Raw genomic sequence first — 15,772 nt, forward strand, 5'->3', positions numbered from 1 at the left:
CAGCCAAGAAGGCTGGGACTGGGTTTGTGTTTGCTGTTACTGCCATAGTTGTTGTTTTGTTTGACTGGTTATATACATATATATATATATATATAGTAAAGAACTGTTATTCCTATTTCCCACATCTTTGCCTAAAGGCCCTTGATTTCAAAATATAATAACTTGGAGGGAAAAGGGGTTATATCTGCCACTTCAAGGGGGGCCTCTGCCTTCCTTAGCAGACACCTGTCTTTCAAAACCGAGACACTTACATACAGCAACCACCTGTGGGCTGAAGCCCTGCTTCCTGGGAGGTGGCTGGATCACCTGCTGATGGGAAGTAGAGAATAACATTTTTGGGATGAGGAAAAACTCTGATGCGCCCTAAAGTAGTCAGTCCTTGTACGGCAGGGTGTGTGCAAGGATTTGGGCAGATTCCCTGGACAGATACCACCTCCCATAACCTGGGACTTTACACCTGAACAGACAAATGACCCTAGCAGACTGAGAATAAGCAATCTCTAGCACTGTACTGGAGCCTGACTTGTGCCCATTGAGCCACAGTTCAGTGCAGAGTTTCTCTGCACACACGGGATCTTTGCAATTTAGATTATATATTAGTAAGAAAATGAATTATCCCAAGACTGTTGACAATGACAGAGACAAATTAAAATAATCTTGCTGGAGCTATTGACTGACATTTTTTGTTGTTGCCAGTAAAGAATCTGAGAGATTCTAGATGAGAATTCCAAGTGTTTTTCTTTCACAGGATTAGAAAGGATTCATAAACCTTGCCACAAAAACTGCTCAGCTGTTGGCTGCTGCTGCACTTCCTCCTTTACTCTCCTCACACTGATAGGAAGAATGGAATCTCCACTCACACAAGTTTTCAGCCTACTTATGCCTGAAGATTTACATTCCTGTGTAGTTATCAATACAGCCAAGGACTGAAGACATTTAAGCAGGAAAAATTCTCTGGCAAGTTTCTTTTTCCTGCTTTTTTAAAATTTCTCGAGTGACTGCTCAGCCACCAATCCAACATCTCATTCCTCTCAACTGAATCTGTATAAAATTGCTGTGAGTAAACAAGAAAACTAAAGAAAATATTCTAGCAATGTTTGCTGTCGGGATCGAAATGTCTTTTTTTCTGGCTGATATTTTTAATTGGGATTATTTCTGTAGCCTTCCATTAAGCAGATCTTTCCTCTAACCAGACTCTGGAGCTCTGAAAGTTATGCCTAAGAGGTCTCCTTGGGAGAAATCCAGAAATCAATAACTAGTTATTGTAAAACAGATTGATTTACATAATTGAAGTCTAACAACCTTTAGTTAATTATCAATCTAGTTCAGGTTATTTATGTGCAACATATTTCAAAATACAGCAAAGAGTTCCGCAAGTGAAAAGATCCAGGAACTAAACACAGAAAAGGTCTGCAAATATTTTTGTGAGTATAACGCACAAAGGGTGGTAGCAGGCATTTCTGTTTACTTTCTTCACAGAGGAAGGGTTGGGTCCTGTATGATGATTTCATTGCCAGCTATTATTCTCTTCCTTCTTTTGAATCACACCTCTGAATACTTTTTCTTGCCTTTAGAAGGCCTCATACCAACCATCAGAATTTTACATAAATGTGTTTGATATGAGAATAATGACTTTTTTCTCCTTTTTTACCTGAGTAAACAGAGTGATTTTTAGAGACACAGAGAACTACTACTAGCAATACACCAAGCATTTCTGAAAATGAGATCCAGGAGTCTATATATGGATCCAGATAGGCCAAATCATGGCCAAAGAAATCAGAGGACATGGAATTTAGTCAATAAGAGAGACGCCAAGATGAGGAAATTCAGATTTTTTTTTTTTGGAGCAGCCATATTAATTCTAAGCCTTTCTTCATGCAGTGCTCATTGGCCATGGATAAAATGAAAGATTTGAGTCTGAAAGAGACAGTGATTCGACCTGAATTATTTGAAGTGGAAGGTGTTCCCCTCACACAGCCAATTGGCAGCACGTGGGACCAAGTGTGGAAGTTCAAAGCCAGACCTGACGATGTGCTCATCGCAACCTATGCAAAAGCAGGTTGGTGTGGGTAGGAAACAGAATAGAAAAGTTTGGCATAGTGGTTATTGTTGGCATTGAAATCTATGTTTTTCTATTGTGATTGACATTTGTTTAACTCCAAACTAGACATATTTTAAAGACATGAAGCTGTGTCAGCTGTGACTAGTAACTTCTGACTTCTTTGGCAGATGCAACAACCATCTGTTACTACTGAAGTGCAAATGGCCAAAGTCTAATGACCTATAATTGTTTCCCTTAACTGAGATTATATGCATTTATATTAATGGTGTCAATAGAAGTTTTCCACCAATATGCAGCGATTTAACAATGCCTAGAAAGAACTGATCATTACTAAGAAATGATAGAAACTGACTGTATGACTATGGAATATATAATGTATTTGGGGAATGATTTGTTGTGTAAGCTTGTAGTGATTTCTGAAAATTGATTAATTCTTTAAAATAACCAAATTAATTTAGTAATTTTGGCCAATAAAAAAAAATTACCATTAATATTAGCTCTCTGGTATTTTTCTCAGTGACTGGACAATATTTCTCCTCTTCATCAGACCATTTATACTTACTACACAAGAAAACAGCAAATAACAAGCATCAATATTAATTCTGTATGAATAAAAACATGTACCCTTTTGGAGATTCAGGAACAGATATGGGAGAATTTGATCATCATAAAAAAATAATTACTTGAATTAGCAACAATTTTTAAGGGCTTTCTTTTTTGTCAGTAGGGGGAAAAAAAAATGTTTTTAACAAAAAACCCCACCATAAGTTTTGTAAAACTTGAAAGCTTTTGATTTGCTCTCTGTATACTGAAGGCAAAACCACATTATTTTATCCAGCTGGGATTAAAACCTTCTAGCCACTTGTCCTGGAGTGAATGTATGATACTGTATTCCCTATCAACTGCCCTGTGCCAGACATGAATCCTGTGCCTTTCTGTGTCTTTAAGATGGGTCCGAGAGAAAGAAAAAAAACCCTGAAAATAATTAAAGTTAGGATTCCATTTGACATTATGTCATGCCTGTCTGAGATGAACAACACAAGCATCTTAAGAAGGGCTGAATCTCCTGCCCAAATTGCTTTCCAATTTATCCCTTAGCCTGTTCTCTAGCTGACCTGCCACAGTACCTCAGAGGAGGTGCAGTTAACACAGTGTTGACAGCCATAAAAGGAAAGAAACACACAAGATACACTATGCTGTAACTCTTATAAAATGTTGAAGCTGCTCGGGCAGATGAAATGTTCAGACTTTCATAAACATGTTTCAAATGGAAACTTTGCAAATACTGCCACTTTTTTTATATTTTCAAGCTGTATGAAATTTTTACTCACTTGAAGTTCAGGTATTGCATTTTTTTGCTCAAATTCAGTATGAAAACAAATTGAAATACATGACTTTTTGTGAGGGATAAAAGAAGGGAGTTTTATTCCTCTCTGCAAACAATAGTGAGCTTATCCTAGTGTTTTTTTCAGTACTGGTGTGGGGGCTATTTCTTCAAGCAAGAAGAAGTCTGTCTAAAATGGAATTCCTTAAATTGTGCTTTGGGAATTACCTTTGTATGCTTAATTAGGCATTTTGCCTCTATTACACTCTCTTTCCATTTTGTCTATTATTTTCTATGCTATTCTTTCCCCCATTAGCACAGAGTCCATCCTTCTGGCTTTCAGTTCCATGGAAGAAGAAACAGTTGACTATCCTGGAGGGAAACCTCTAAACATTTGACATTTTCAGGTACCACGTGGACACAGGAGATAGTGGATATGGTTCAACAAAATGGAGACACTGAAAAGTGTAAACGTGAGACTACTTACAAACGCCAGCCTTTCCTTGAGTGGTTTATCCCAGAGCCTCCATCTCTACGTTACTCAGGTGACTATTATTTCTTTTTTAGACAAAATGAAACAAAACAAGCACTTAGTGCTGATGCCACAAATTTCCTGGGAAAGGTCCTACTTGCTCTGTTCTTGAACTAAGCACCATTTTGGCTACTAAGGACCAGTTCAGTTGCTTTAACATAAACAACTAGTGCTACTCAAAGTGCTGCAAGGCTGGCAGATGTGATAGCTTCAGGTGCTACTGAAGACCATTATGTTTTGGAGTGGTATCTGAAGCTGTGTTTGATACTCCACAGTACCTAAACCAGCAGCAGATACCTATAAAATGGCAACATGGGGGCAATTGAATGCCATTCTGTGATTACAGCCTGTATGGAAGAGAAAACTATGTCATGGACGTATTTCCAAAAGGTTGATTAAAGCAGCCAGGACAGGGTCTGTGGCTCAGACCCAGGAAACAGACAGCTCCAGAGAGAGCGTCCTGCAAGGAACAGTCCCTCAGAGGTCTGCGGCGATCCCTTGGCCGCCGGGGTGCCTTCACAGGGGGTGCCTGTCTCAGCAGGCTATCAGCTCTTTAGTGATTCAGCAAGAGTGATTTCAGCTCTTGTCCTGCGAGGCAAACCCCAGGCCAGACCAGGAGGAGGGAGACGAGAGACCCATACAGCAGTTCCGCATGGGGCAGCTTTATCAGTCCACACCCTGCAAAGGAGAGGGTAGGGACAAGCTCTCTGATCCCACAGGGGCAGAGGGCTATATCTTATAGGGATACAGGGATGGGTGTGAGAGGGTAAAAGCCAATGGGTTACAAAGGATCTGCATAGGTCTCCAAGAGGATCATGGGTCTGTGTCCTCTCTCGCCATAGGTGTAGGGTGGCTGCCTTTTCCAGGGGGATTCTGCTGGGAGGTTGTGCAATCTCCCTATCTCAGCAGGCGTCCCCTCCAGGGCAGAGGATGGGCATACCGTACAATGGATAATGTTTTCAGTGGTTTTGCTACTGTTTCAAGTAACCGCTGCTCAGTTCTAGGGTCTAGTCATCTAAACAAGCTGTGGGACATTCAGGCAACCAGCAGGCTTCACTGGTTTGCAGTTTCTTACAAAAGTCTCCCCCAGCAAGGCCTCCATTTCCACACAAATCTTTAAGTCAGACTCTCAGGTTTGAAGCTGAAAAGCTTGACTAGCTCTGCAGAAGTGCTACTTTTGGTCTTATAAGCTAGAATGTGTTGACACGGAGAGAGACAAAAAAATGATAGATGACAGAGGATGATAGATGATGACCGAAAAAAATTATGGAGGTCATGACAGATGTTTAAAAAGGAGAAGGGAGGAGATAGCACATCTCCAAATATCACCAGATATTCCCAAGTAGTCCCATATATCCATAGCTACTGAAAATCCACTGTCATTCTCTTAGTTTCTCTTTATGTGCTATTCACAAAGTCTAGTCAGCCAGTCATATTCTTGTATCCTAGAAAGAAACAAAAATTTCTTACCTGTAAGGTGGAAGGAGATCACTAAATACTGCAAAGGACAAACTTTGGTTGGATAAATATAAATCAGTATTCATCACTATCCGTTGGAGAGCAGGAGTTAGGTATGGGCCCAAGAAAGCACGAAGATATAAATCAGTGTTTCCCCTTTTCTACTTGAATACATACATAAAACTTTCTCTAGAAACACTGAAGATGCTTATGTAATGTTGTATATGTTACACTGCTATGTAAGTGGATATGAATGATCAATGCAAGGTGAACTGCTGAAAAGTCAGTCACAATCACATGTATAAGCACAGGAAAGAAGTGCTAGTGCAATTTAGAGAACAACTCACATCTTATAATTAACATCCCACAGGTCTGGAGTTAGCTGAAGCCATGCCATCTCCACGAACAATAAAAACTCATCTGCCTGTGCAGCTGCTGCCTCCATCCTTCTGGGAACAAAACTGTAAGGTAAGGCTGAAGAGGCATACTCTACTTCAAGGGCAAAGAAAGTGACATAAACCAGGGCAGAATATGTCTTCCAGAATCTCTGTGAAAACAAAAGGTCTCCAAAAATATTTTCCCTTTAATGTGCAAAGTCCGTGCAAATCTAAAGTCATGACTAAGTTACCTGAGCTGGATTTTAGAAAATGGCAGCTTCAAAGCAAAATCTCTTAAACCTCTACCAGCAGGCTCCAAGAGAAAACTCCAGGAGATGCTCAATATCTATATAAGTATGTGCAAGTTAATTTCTCTCTCTCTCTTTTCATATCAATAAAGATAATCTACGTGGCAAGAAATGCAAAAGACAACCTGGTGTCATACTACCATTTCCACAGAATGAATAAAGGATTGCCTGATCCAGGAACCTGGGAGGAGTTTGTGGAGAAATTCATGACTGGAAAAGGTGATTAACTGCAATCAGTTGTATAAGAGATTTTGATCATTTTAAGAATGCATGGCATTGATTTATTAATTTCAGTTATGGTTTGAAATCCAGTTCTGACACTGTGGAAGGATATATGCTGAAGGTGTTTCAGTCACAATTTTTCTTCATTCACAGGTTTTTATTATTGCCCAAAGGATTAAATCTACCTTTATGCTCCCATTTTGAGAAAAAAAACCCAACTACTCTTTATTCTGTTATCATTCAGAAAAATGTATGGCAATTTTCAGTCTTAATCTCTTGTCTCTGAGATTAAAAGAAGCCAGTTGAAAAGGAACAATGGTTTAATTGGTTTTACTCTAGACTGATAAAATTAGAAATTTTAAAAAGAAATTGAGGGTTAATTTTGCTAGAAATGTGCAGTGTGAATTTGAGATAAGGGAGTCTTTGTACCTAAATTAATGTATCTAAAAATCAGGCATCTGAACAAAGACAGTTATCTAACTAAGGGCAGGCAACCCCAGAAGCTGATTCATCTGTTTCTAAAAGAGGTGCTGATATCACAGGATATCCAAGAAACAAAACCTGGTCAAGTGTGTGTCAGTTTACAGTTTGGGTCATTAAAGCTTCCTTTGGTCATTAATATTTTTACCACCATGTAGGCCTAGAAATACCAGTGGCTGGGCCAGGGCCAGCGTAAGAATCTCACGTCCAAAGGAGGCCTTATGTCTTGTGTTTGACCAGATCAGCTTGGGAGCCATCTGTCCCAGTGCAGACATCTAGAACATATCTACTTCTGTCTTAGCTAATCATTTTGACACTTGCTGGAGAGAAGCAGGCACTTCTGACAGCATAGCAAATATTTAAACCAGGTAGAATCATAGAATAACACAATGGAATTTTGTTGTCTGTATGGTTCTAACCCCTGCCCTGCTCAAAGCAGGGACAATTAAGACAAGCCTTGTCCAGGTGATCAAATGAATACTGGAAATGTGTGTTTCCATTGACCATAATGCATTTGCATTTGTTGCCCTCTAAAACTACACATGAATCCTGCTCTGAGCATCCATACACCTGAGGGATTAATAGCAAAAATGCTGTAATAAGCACAGTGCACAGCAGTGCTTATCACAGCCATAGTGATTCAAAACCAGCTTGGAAATTCACAGGTACTGGTTAAGAGGGAAACATGAGTGCTACGTGTTAAAGACAGTTGGGGCATTTATAGCTGCTGCTGCTATTACTTCTTTTTCAGTCCTCTGGGGTTCCTGGTATGACCACGTAAAAGGATGGTGGAAGGCAAAAGATAAGCACCGTATTCTCTATCTCTTCTATGAAGATATGAAGGAGGTAAAAGGCAGAACATATGTTTATAGAGCTCTGAAGTATGTAAGTCTAGTAGATACTACTACAAGCAACAGTTTTGTATTACCTGATCTTCTTATCAGACCTGATCTTCTCTGTTTGAGAACTGCAGCTCTAACACTATGTTTGATTTCTTTGCCTTTCCTAGCTCTCCATCTTATCCCATTGTAATTGTCTCTGCAGAATCCAAAGCAAGAAATTCAGAAGATTGCCAAATTCCTTGAGAAGGATCTGAGCCAGGAGGTTCTAAACAAAATAGTCCATAGCACCTCATTTGAGGTAATGAAGAACAATCCCATGGCAAACTACACTAAAGACTTTCAAGGAATAATGGATCACTCCATTTCCCCATTCATGAGAAAAGGTACTGAGGTCTGTTAGTGACATCAACTCTGGTTGTCATTCTGTTTTGAAATAAGCATTGAAGTAAAAGTATCTGATAAGTTATGGATAATGAGCTTCAGGAAATACTGGTAAATTAATCTTTTCTCTTTTTTTGCTTTTCTGTTTCTTAGGGACTGTTGCAGACTGGAAGAATCATTTCACTGTGGCTCAGAATGAGAAATTTGATGAAGACTATAAGAAGAAAATGTCTGATACCTCTCTTGTTTTTCGCATGGAACTGTAATTACTTGCAATGGAACTTAATGATCTTCAGCCTTTTCCATGTCATATATTTTGCTTTTCCTTCACAAAATGTCAGTGTCCCTAAGAATCCAAGATCTCTCTTTCACACATCACTGATTTTTCATTACTGAGAGAGTGCCCAAATTATGCCAAAGTTTAGTAATTCCACTGAAGACTTCTGAAATAATTCCACTGAACACTTCTCAGTCACGCCTACCACAGCAACTTTCAGCATTAATAAAAATATTTCAGACATGCTGTGAGTTTTGGTCTCTGTAAAGCTGCAGTTGATATTGCTGGCATTTTCAAATCAAACTCTTAACAGAAACTAGGAACCAACAGGAAAAAAGGTGTTAAAGGAGTGCAACAGGTCGTAATCAATAAATAACAGTAAACAAATTTAAAGGTGGTCAAGTATAAAGAGACCAACAGAAGTCCACAAAGTAGAATAAATTTAATTTGGTCTCATTTTAAGTTGGACATTATAAATGCTGTTGAGATGAAAGCAGTATTTCCAAGAATACTGAATACCCATTACTTCCTTTGATAAAATTTGCTGAAGGGCTGAACAGAGGCATTTATCTACAGTCTAGCTGTGGACACAGTAGTCCTTATTGCATCTCACACTTGCCTCCTGAACTGGATATCACAGTGTTCTGCTAACATTTGGAAAATTCTGAAAGTTGGTGTGAACCAGGTGGGGAGACAGTGCTGCAACCTCTTCACTGTTGTAAAAGTGTTCATCAGATGCCTCACTCCATTGCCTTCTCCTTCATCTCACTCTTAATCAAATATATAAACATCTCATTGAGGGCTCTTAGTTGCAACAGGGCCTGGTAGGTACAGGAAAATAAAAACCAGTTCTGCTTCAGCATTAGTACCATAACTACAGCCATGCTTTGAGCTTGAGCAAAATTAAGTAAAGTAATTCATAACCCATTTAATTATAGGCAACTGTTACCAATCCACTTTTGGATTTCAAGTGCCATCATTGAGCTTGGCACACAAAAAAGGCCATAAAGACTTCCTGCTTAACTGAGTTTTCACTCTGGATGTCAGAGGGAACAGAATGTAGATTACAGCAGCTAAAGGAAAATACCGTTTCAGTCTCATTTAGTCTCATTTAATCTAGCTTAGTCTAGTTTAATACAAAAAAATGTTTGCGGGGGATATTTTCTCTTTGGCTCATGGAGAGTTAAAAGTGAGCTAAAAATCTGTAGCAATATGAGCAGCTGTCAAATGCAAAGTTCAATTCAGGCTACCTATTTAATTCACATATCTAAAATGAATACAGTCATAAAGGGCAGCATATATCTAAAGTGAATGCAATCATAAAGGGCAGGAATACCTTGCATCAATTTGAAAACAAACAAAAAGCTGCCTGTTAAATGTAGGAGTTACATTGTCCTGGCCCATTGAGTTTTCCCCAAAAATGCAGGAATCACTGAAACTGGAAACACATATTTATTACATTAGCGCAACTTTTTTTTTTTAAGACTTCAGGCCAACAGATTCCTGTCCACAAACAAAGGATGACTCAGTAAAATGACTACCTGATAAAAAATTATCTGTCACAGGCATAGCTGTTCATCACAGTAAGGCTAAATACCAGCTTGAGGAGCTTTTCGCTACTTGTTTGGTTTTTGTTTATGATTAACTTGATTTACTGTCTCACTACTGCAAGTATAAGGAATAGGTGCTGCCTGCTCTCTCAGATATTTCCATTCTCTTGCATTGCTCTATGAAACCACGAGTCAGCACAGCTTGTCAATCTAATCCTCATTCAGTGCCACAAGAGGTATCACTAAATGGAAAACATGCTTAACTCAGTAGCTTGGTGACATTTTATGAGCAAGGCTGTACAAAAGGTCACACAAATGACCTGTTTACTTCTCCCTTGAAATCTCTGAACTATCAGAAAAGCAAAATGCTGACAGTGGCTGAAGCCTGATTTGAAAAGGGAGTTGCATAGCAACTGCAAGGATAGAGGAACCATATAATAAGGGACTTGTATCCCATTGAAAAGCCACCTTTGCTCTCACTTCCTTAGGTAACTTTTCACCCAGCTGCAACTAAGCTGCTACAAACAACAGATAAAAAGGACCACAGGTCAGACTGCAATCACAGAATAAAAAAGGGGAGAAACAAACACTTGATGTGTGGCTACATAAAAACTGGCTTCTCTTATGCTATTGATATTATCCTTCGATATATTCAAAGACAAAAATCTTAACTTTTTTGAAAAAATGTAGCTGGCAGAAGGATAGAAAAGTGGGGAGTTTCTGCTTTTTATTCCTTCTCAAGCCACCATAGCTGAGAGATCAACTTATGGATTCAATCATGATTTGCAGAATGTTCATATTGTACTAGTGTAAAACCACAAGGAATAGTTTATTGTTACCAGTGAAAATTATTTGATCTGTAGTTACGAAGAAAATTTGGGAAATAGGTTAATGGGCTGTAAGCATCCCGCAATGGACCCAGATTCTACAATGGTTTGATGTTTATTTTGAATGTATGTCAACAGAGATGTGCATATGCTTCTGGGCAGATGACTGGAGGGTGCCCTCATCTAGACTGCCTTTAACTTCCACATCTTTAGGTCTGTCAGTTGTTATGTACAGGAGAGCTTTAAATGATGTGTTTGTATATGGAGATTTTTTACTAATACCAACAGAAGTTGGTAAGAGACTTAATATATTTTTACATAAGATACTGTAAATCAATGAGCAACTGCAGAAGGAGATTGTATGTGTTCAGCCAAATTATTTCAAGTAATTTAAACTATTGTCACACTTCTGATGCAAACACATGACTCTATTTACCATGGAGATAAAACTGTACAGAACTGTATTAGACATAAATTCTGAATATATGCCCATGCTTTATTTTCATCCAGTTATCTAGATGCACAGTTTTACTAACCTTCTCAGGTGCAACATCTTCAATGTCAGCTTAACAAGGACTTGTGTCAGTTTAGCTAATGCAATCCCACAGCAACTTCTTCGATGCTGCTTGTTTCTTCTTTTGCAAGAGAGTGTGCCTGCTGGGTTCTGATAGTGGCGAAACTTTGTTATTCATCTCTAAAAAATGTTTCAAGGTCAGTGTTGATTAATACATGTTAACTGTTCACATGGTTTTGTTTTGCAGCTCTGCATAACGACTACGAAAACGAATCCTCCCATGGGAATGAGTGAAGATTCCTGCTTCGATACAGACTGTTTAAAGGACATGGCTGTATTAATCCTAGAGTAGTCATAATCCCCCTTGAGCCTGGCTGTCAATAGCAGCTAGGGGAGACATTTTACTTTCACATGGAATGCAACCATTTCTGAAAGAGAATGAAAGAAGCACAGAGCTTCAAAAACATTAAAGAAAGAAAGAGAAGGGAGCTGTTCTATCTTCCTAGCTAGCATTCAAAGGCAGAGGGACACTGCTTTCCCTTCCACTAAACTAACTGCAGATGATCTGCTTCATACTTGAACTGAAAGTCTCTGTTTCTCCAGTTAGGAAAAAAACCACATGCAGAGGAAGAAGATTTTATTTAATTTGTCCTATCCATATAGGATATGGACATCTTACTCTATATAAGTTTTTTATAATGGTTTATGTAAACATGTTCACAAAGAGCCTTATCTTTACAACCAGGTTAATTATTAATTCTGGCATTTTTCAGAAGTGCATTAACATATTTTAAGCCTGGACGGAAGCTTTCATTTCCCTCACATCCTCAGTGTCTCAATGGAGGCTGTAGGTGAGCCTAGAGGCACATTGAGAGTGAGAGTTAAGTCCTTCATACTTCTAAGATGCAACCAAACTGTGCTGCTGGACTGAAAGTAATGCGCTTAGGCTGGATAACAAGGCTCTGCCTGCCCTCCAGACCAAGCACTGTCTAGGTAGATCAGGAAAGTTGTCATTCAACAGTGTTCCATGGTTAATGTCAAAGAGGCAAATTACTCATTGATTGTTTTGCAGAAGGGCTTTGGCATCACCTGCTGCAAGGGCAGTTGGTATCTATCAGCTGTGTGAGCTCAGACTGCTTTTTGAACTGTCTGAAGGCTCACAGTCTAATTATATCCATCTACCATGACTGTGGAGACAGAGGCATCATGTCAAAAGCAAGCTACACTGGGTCCTGCTCTGGTACAGGCAATGTAAGTACAGGTAGACTCTTAGGTCAGGCACCTAAAAATTAAGGTAACTAATTTTTTTTATTTGTTAAAATTGGGCCTTTTCATTCACAGTAATTTTTTATTGTACCAATAACACTCACTCAGCTACATTTGTTACTATCTCTGTGTGCAATTAGAGGATCTCCACGTTCTGTTAACAATGGAAGTCTTTTGTAGCCAGACCTCATCCCAGGTGTGAAAAGAAAATGGTTCCTCCTGTGAGTTTTACACTAATCTGTCAACAGGCTGGTTGGCCTTTGCTGGTGAGAATATCAAATTACTCACCTCTCTTTCCTGTTGCAGTTTAAGACCAGAATTGAGGACTATATATACAGTCTACTTTTTTAACACCTAACCAATCCTTCACACACAAAATGGTACTGAGATAAATAACTCTCTTTTTCACTGTATCATTCCACTCCTGTGGGAACATACTGAATTTCAACCCAACATAGTCAGCCAAATAATTTGCAGTTCATTTGCACAGGGCAGGGGCTGTACTTTAAGTTTCCAAACAGAGGAAAATAGTTAACATACCATAAATTCATATGCCATTTTCCCTTATATTAACCTGGCATGTAAAAAAGGTATAGAAGCAGCTCAAAGCAAGAACTCTGACTGGCCTGGCATAGGTCACAACTGAGAGTCTGCAATCCTCAGAACTTGTTGCAAAGACAGATTCTACAGTGGTAAGTATTTAAAGCATCTGCTCCTTTATAAAACTACAGGCGTTTTCTCATTCTGTGCTCTTCAGAAAATTCTTGCAGGTCTAATAATTCCAATGCTAGTGAACAAGCATTTGTGCCCTGCCTTGATGTAAGGGCTAATTACAGCCCTGTGGGACTTGGCTTCTCAATGAAAGCAGGATAGAAAATTTGTTATGCTCTTTTATTGTTTATCTTGTTATCTTGTTTTACATAGACAATGCTATTTTTAAATATGAATTAATTATCTTTTACAAAGATAATAAAATCGTGGGATATATGGACTATGTAAATTATTCTTGTTTTTCTCACTTATCTTGTCTCAAATTAGCTGCATTCATTATTATGTATCAGCTTACTGTCTCCTTCTAGATAGGTAAGACAGTTCTTAAATTGTTTAAGAAAACTCTATCAGTCTATTGCAGGTACAAATTTTTCAACAATTTTCCCCACAAAATTCAGAGCAACTTGTGCTTTATTGTAACAAACTGAAATAATCAACAGTCAAAATCCTCAATTGTTTTTCTTTTAGTTATTCTATAAACTTTTTAAAATTCTTCTACCATTCCCTAACCAAGATTCTTTACAATTGCTGTTGCAATTCAGGACCAGAATAAAAGACTGTTAAGACAAATGTACAATATACCTAAATTCTGTTGCATAAAATGGAGGAGGGTGGGAGCGGAGATTTGGCCTGTCTCTGTCAAATATTTGATTTGGCTCTATTCCTGTCTCACAGGAACATGGAGCTCAGGGAGGGGTGGCTGAATCAGCCAGAATCAGTTTCAGAAAGCCTGCCATGAGTGAGCCAGTAGCTCATTGCCTTCAGTACAAACACCTCTGAAAACTCTTCTGTGTCTGCCTTGGACAAGGTCCAAAATCAATTCCCTCGTAGGCTAAATCATGAGATGACCCAAGAATTGGTACATAATACATATTGTCTGAAGATAGGCAGAGGAACAAATTTACATGAAACATTGTTTTCTCTGTGGTTTTCCAAAAGAGAAGGTTAGTTTCCTACAATGTTCTTCTCAAATATCAAAATTCAGTTGGAGGCTGACCTTGAAGCACAGAGCCGTGCAGCATGGCATAGTTTGGGGTAAAAGCTTTTGCTAAGGAATGGTTTTGGAAAGACTCTTTCTTGAGAGGCTCTTCTTGAAATTGTGCGAAATCCCCATGTTAGATCACAGCAGCACAGGCATAGGTAAACAGTTCAGAGTATCCCAAGGTGAAAGGGGAAAGAAAGAATTATCTGTTTAATGCCCTCTGAGGCTTCTAAAAAGTATAACACAAGTTATGAAGAAACAACACCTTCATGCTGTTTGGTTAGGGACATCTGTTCCTTGACAGCAACCTTTGTGAGCATGGAACCATATGTTCCTGCTATAGCTGTGTACCTGCATAAATAAATATACATGAATATGTACATAATGGCCTGTGAATGCATTTCAGGGGGGAAAAAAATAAACACTTTCTTAGGTATATGTGAAGAACCTTTCTGCCTTTTGTCAATATTTGCCATTTGAATTTTACAAGAAGAATGACAGTAAGTGCACTTGAAAAAATGCAATTATTCTTCCGAGATGAGCGTTTCAACTAATGCGACTTTTTATTAAAATACATATTCTCTCATGGCATTATAATTAATTTGGTGGTATTCATCCAGTGAACCATAAACAGAATAATATGCCTAAATTGTTTTTCCCAGGCAACTTCTCATTAAAAATGAATTACTTATCAGAAAATGTGAAAAATTATTCAGGCACTACCAAAGTGCACGCATGGTTACGATGAAAAATGTGTGCCCTTTAAAGTAGGCATTGCTCCCCTCAAACCGGCATAAAAGCGTCTCTTACAAAACACGTAATTACAAGCCGTAACACCTGGGTTCTTCTATTAGCTCTGGTAGTCCTTCACATCCATTTTTGAATTTACTTTATCATGGAATTGTTAGGGTTGGAAGGGGGATCATCTCATCCAACCCCCCTGCCAAGGCAGGGTCACCTAGAGCAGGTGACAAAGGAATGTATCCAGGTGGGGTTTGAATGTCTCTAGAGAGGGAGACTCCACAACCCCTCTGGGCAGCCTGTTCCAGTGCTCTGACGCCCTCAGTGTAAAGAAGTTCTCCCTAGTGCTGGAGTGAAACTTCTTGTGATTTTGTTTAAGGCCATTGCTCCTCGTCCCTGGGCTCTGATGAAAAGTCTGGCACCATCCTATTGGCACCCGCTGCATTTATTCGATAAATAACTTGATCACTTTGTGTTTCCATCGAAGTATTAAAAACAGGCTCTTAAATCGTTAAGCTTCTGCCCTAGCACGTTACTCTTCACCTCACGCTCTCCTTATGGTGGCAGTGAGACACCCGCGCTGACGGCACTGCGTTGCCCGCAAGAGCCCTTCAGGAACAGGGAATAACAGGGTGCAACCGTGTTGCAGCCATACCCTTTCCCCTTTTTAGAAGGCGGAAAACACAAGCTCGGCAGCGACACCTGGGACCCACACCGCGGCCCAGCTACACCCTGGCGCCGAGGCAGCAGGCCCTCAGCACAGCCCCGCCCGCCCCCGGGGCGGTGCTCAGGGACGGACAGGCCGAGCCCGGCGTGCCGGGATGACGGAGGCGGAAGCGGGTCGGGGAGGATGTAGCG

The 15,772-nt window shown here is 39.5% G+C and overlaps 1 protein-coding gene and 1 long non-coding RNA gene across 5 annotated transcripts in view; one reads left to right on the forward strand and one right to left on the reverse strand.

Moving 5' to 3' along the window:
* The window catches only part of LOC108447373, a 59,833-nt gene extending 45,736 nt beyond the window's left edge, over positions 1-14,097 (reverse strand). Inside the window, exon 1 of the long non-coding RNA XR_001862918.1 lies at positions 11,177-14,097. This is a non-coding gene — a long non-coding RNA (uncharacterized LOC108447373). The remainder of the gene's footprint in view (positions 1-11,176) is intronic.
* Positions 888-8,509, forward strand: LOC103617541 (sulfotransferase 1C1). 4 transcript variants are annotated; one of them, XM_017737168.1, is made up of 8 exons: positions 888-957; positions 1,882-2,059; positions 3,794-3,931; positions 5,747-5,844; positions 6,154-6,280; positions 7,515-7,609; positions 7,808-7,988; positions 8,140-8,509. In XM_017737168.1, the coding sequence occupies exons 2-8, from the start codon at positions 1,894-1,896 to the stop codon at positions 8,250-8,252; spliced, it is 918 nt and encodes a 305-aa protein (XP_017592657.1). In that variant the 5' UTR covers positions 888-957; positions 1,882-1,893; the 3' UTR covers positions 8,253-8,509. The 4 variants fall into 4 exon arrangements, with proteins under 4 accessions (XP_017592657.1, XP_017592656.1, XP_008634063.1 ...); XM_017737167.1 differs by lacking the exon at positions 888-957 and adding an exon at positions 964-1,056; XM_008635841.2 differs by lacking the exon at positions 888-957 and adding an exon at positions 1,352-1,424.
* Positions 14,098-15,772: the final 1,675 nt, after the last annotated feature.

Source organism: Corvus brachyrhynchos, unplaced genomic scaffold (genome assembly GCF_000691975.1).
Source record: "Corvus brachyrhynchos isolate BGI_N302 unplaced genomic scaffold, ASM69197v1 scaffold83, whole genome shotgun sequence".
Lineage (NCBI taxonomy): Eukaryota > Metazoa > Chordata > Aves > Passeriformes > Corvidae > Corvus > Corvus brachyrhynchos.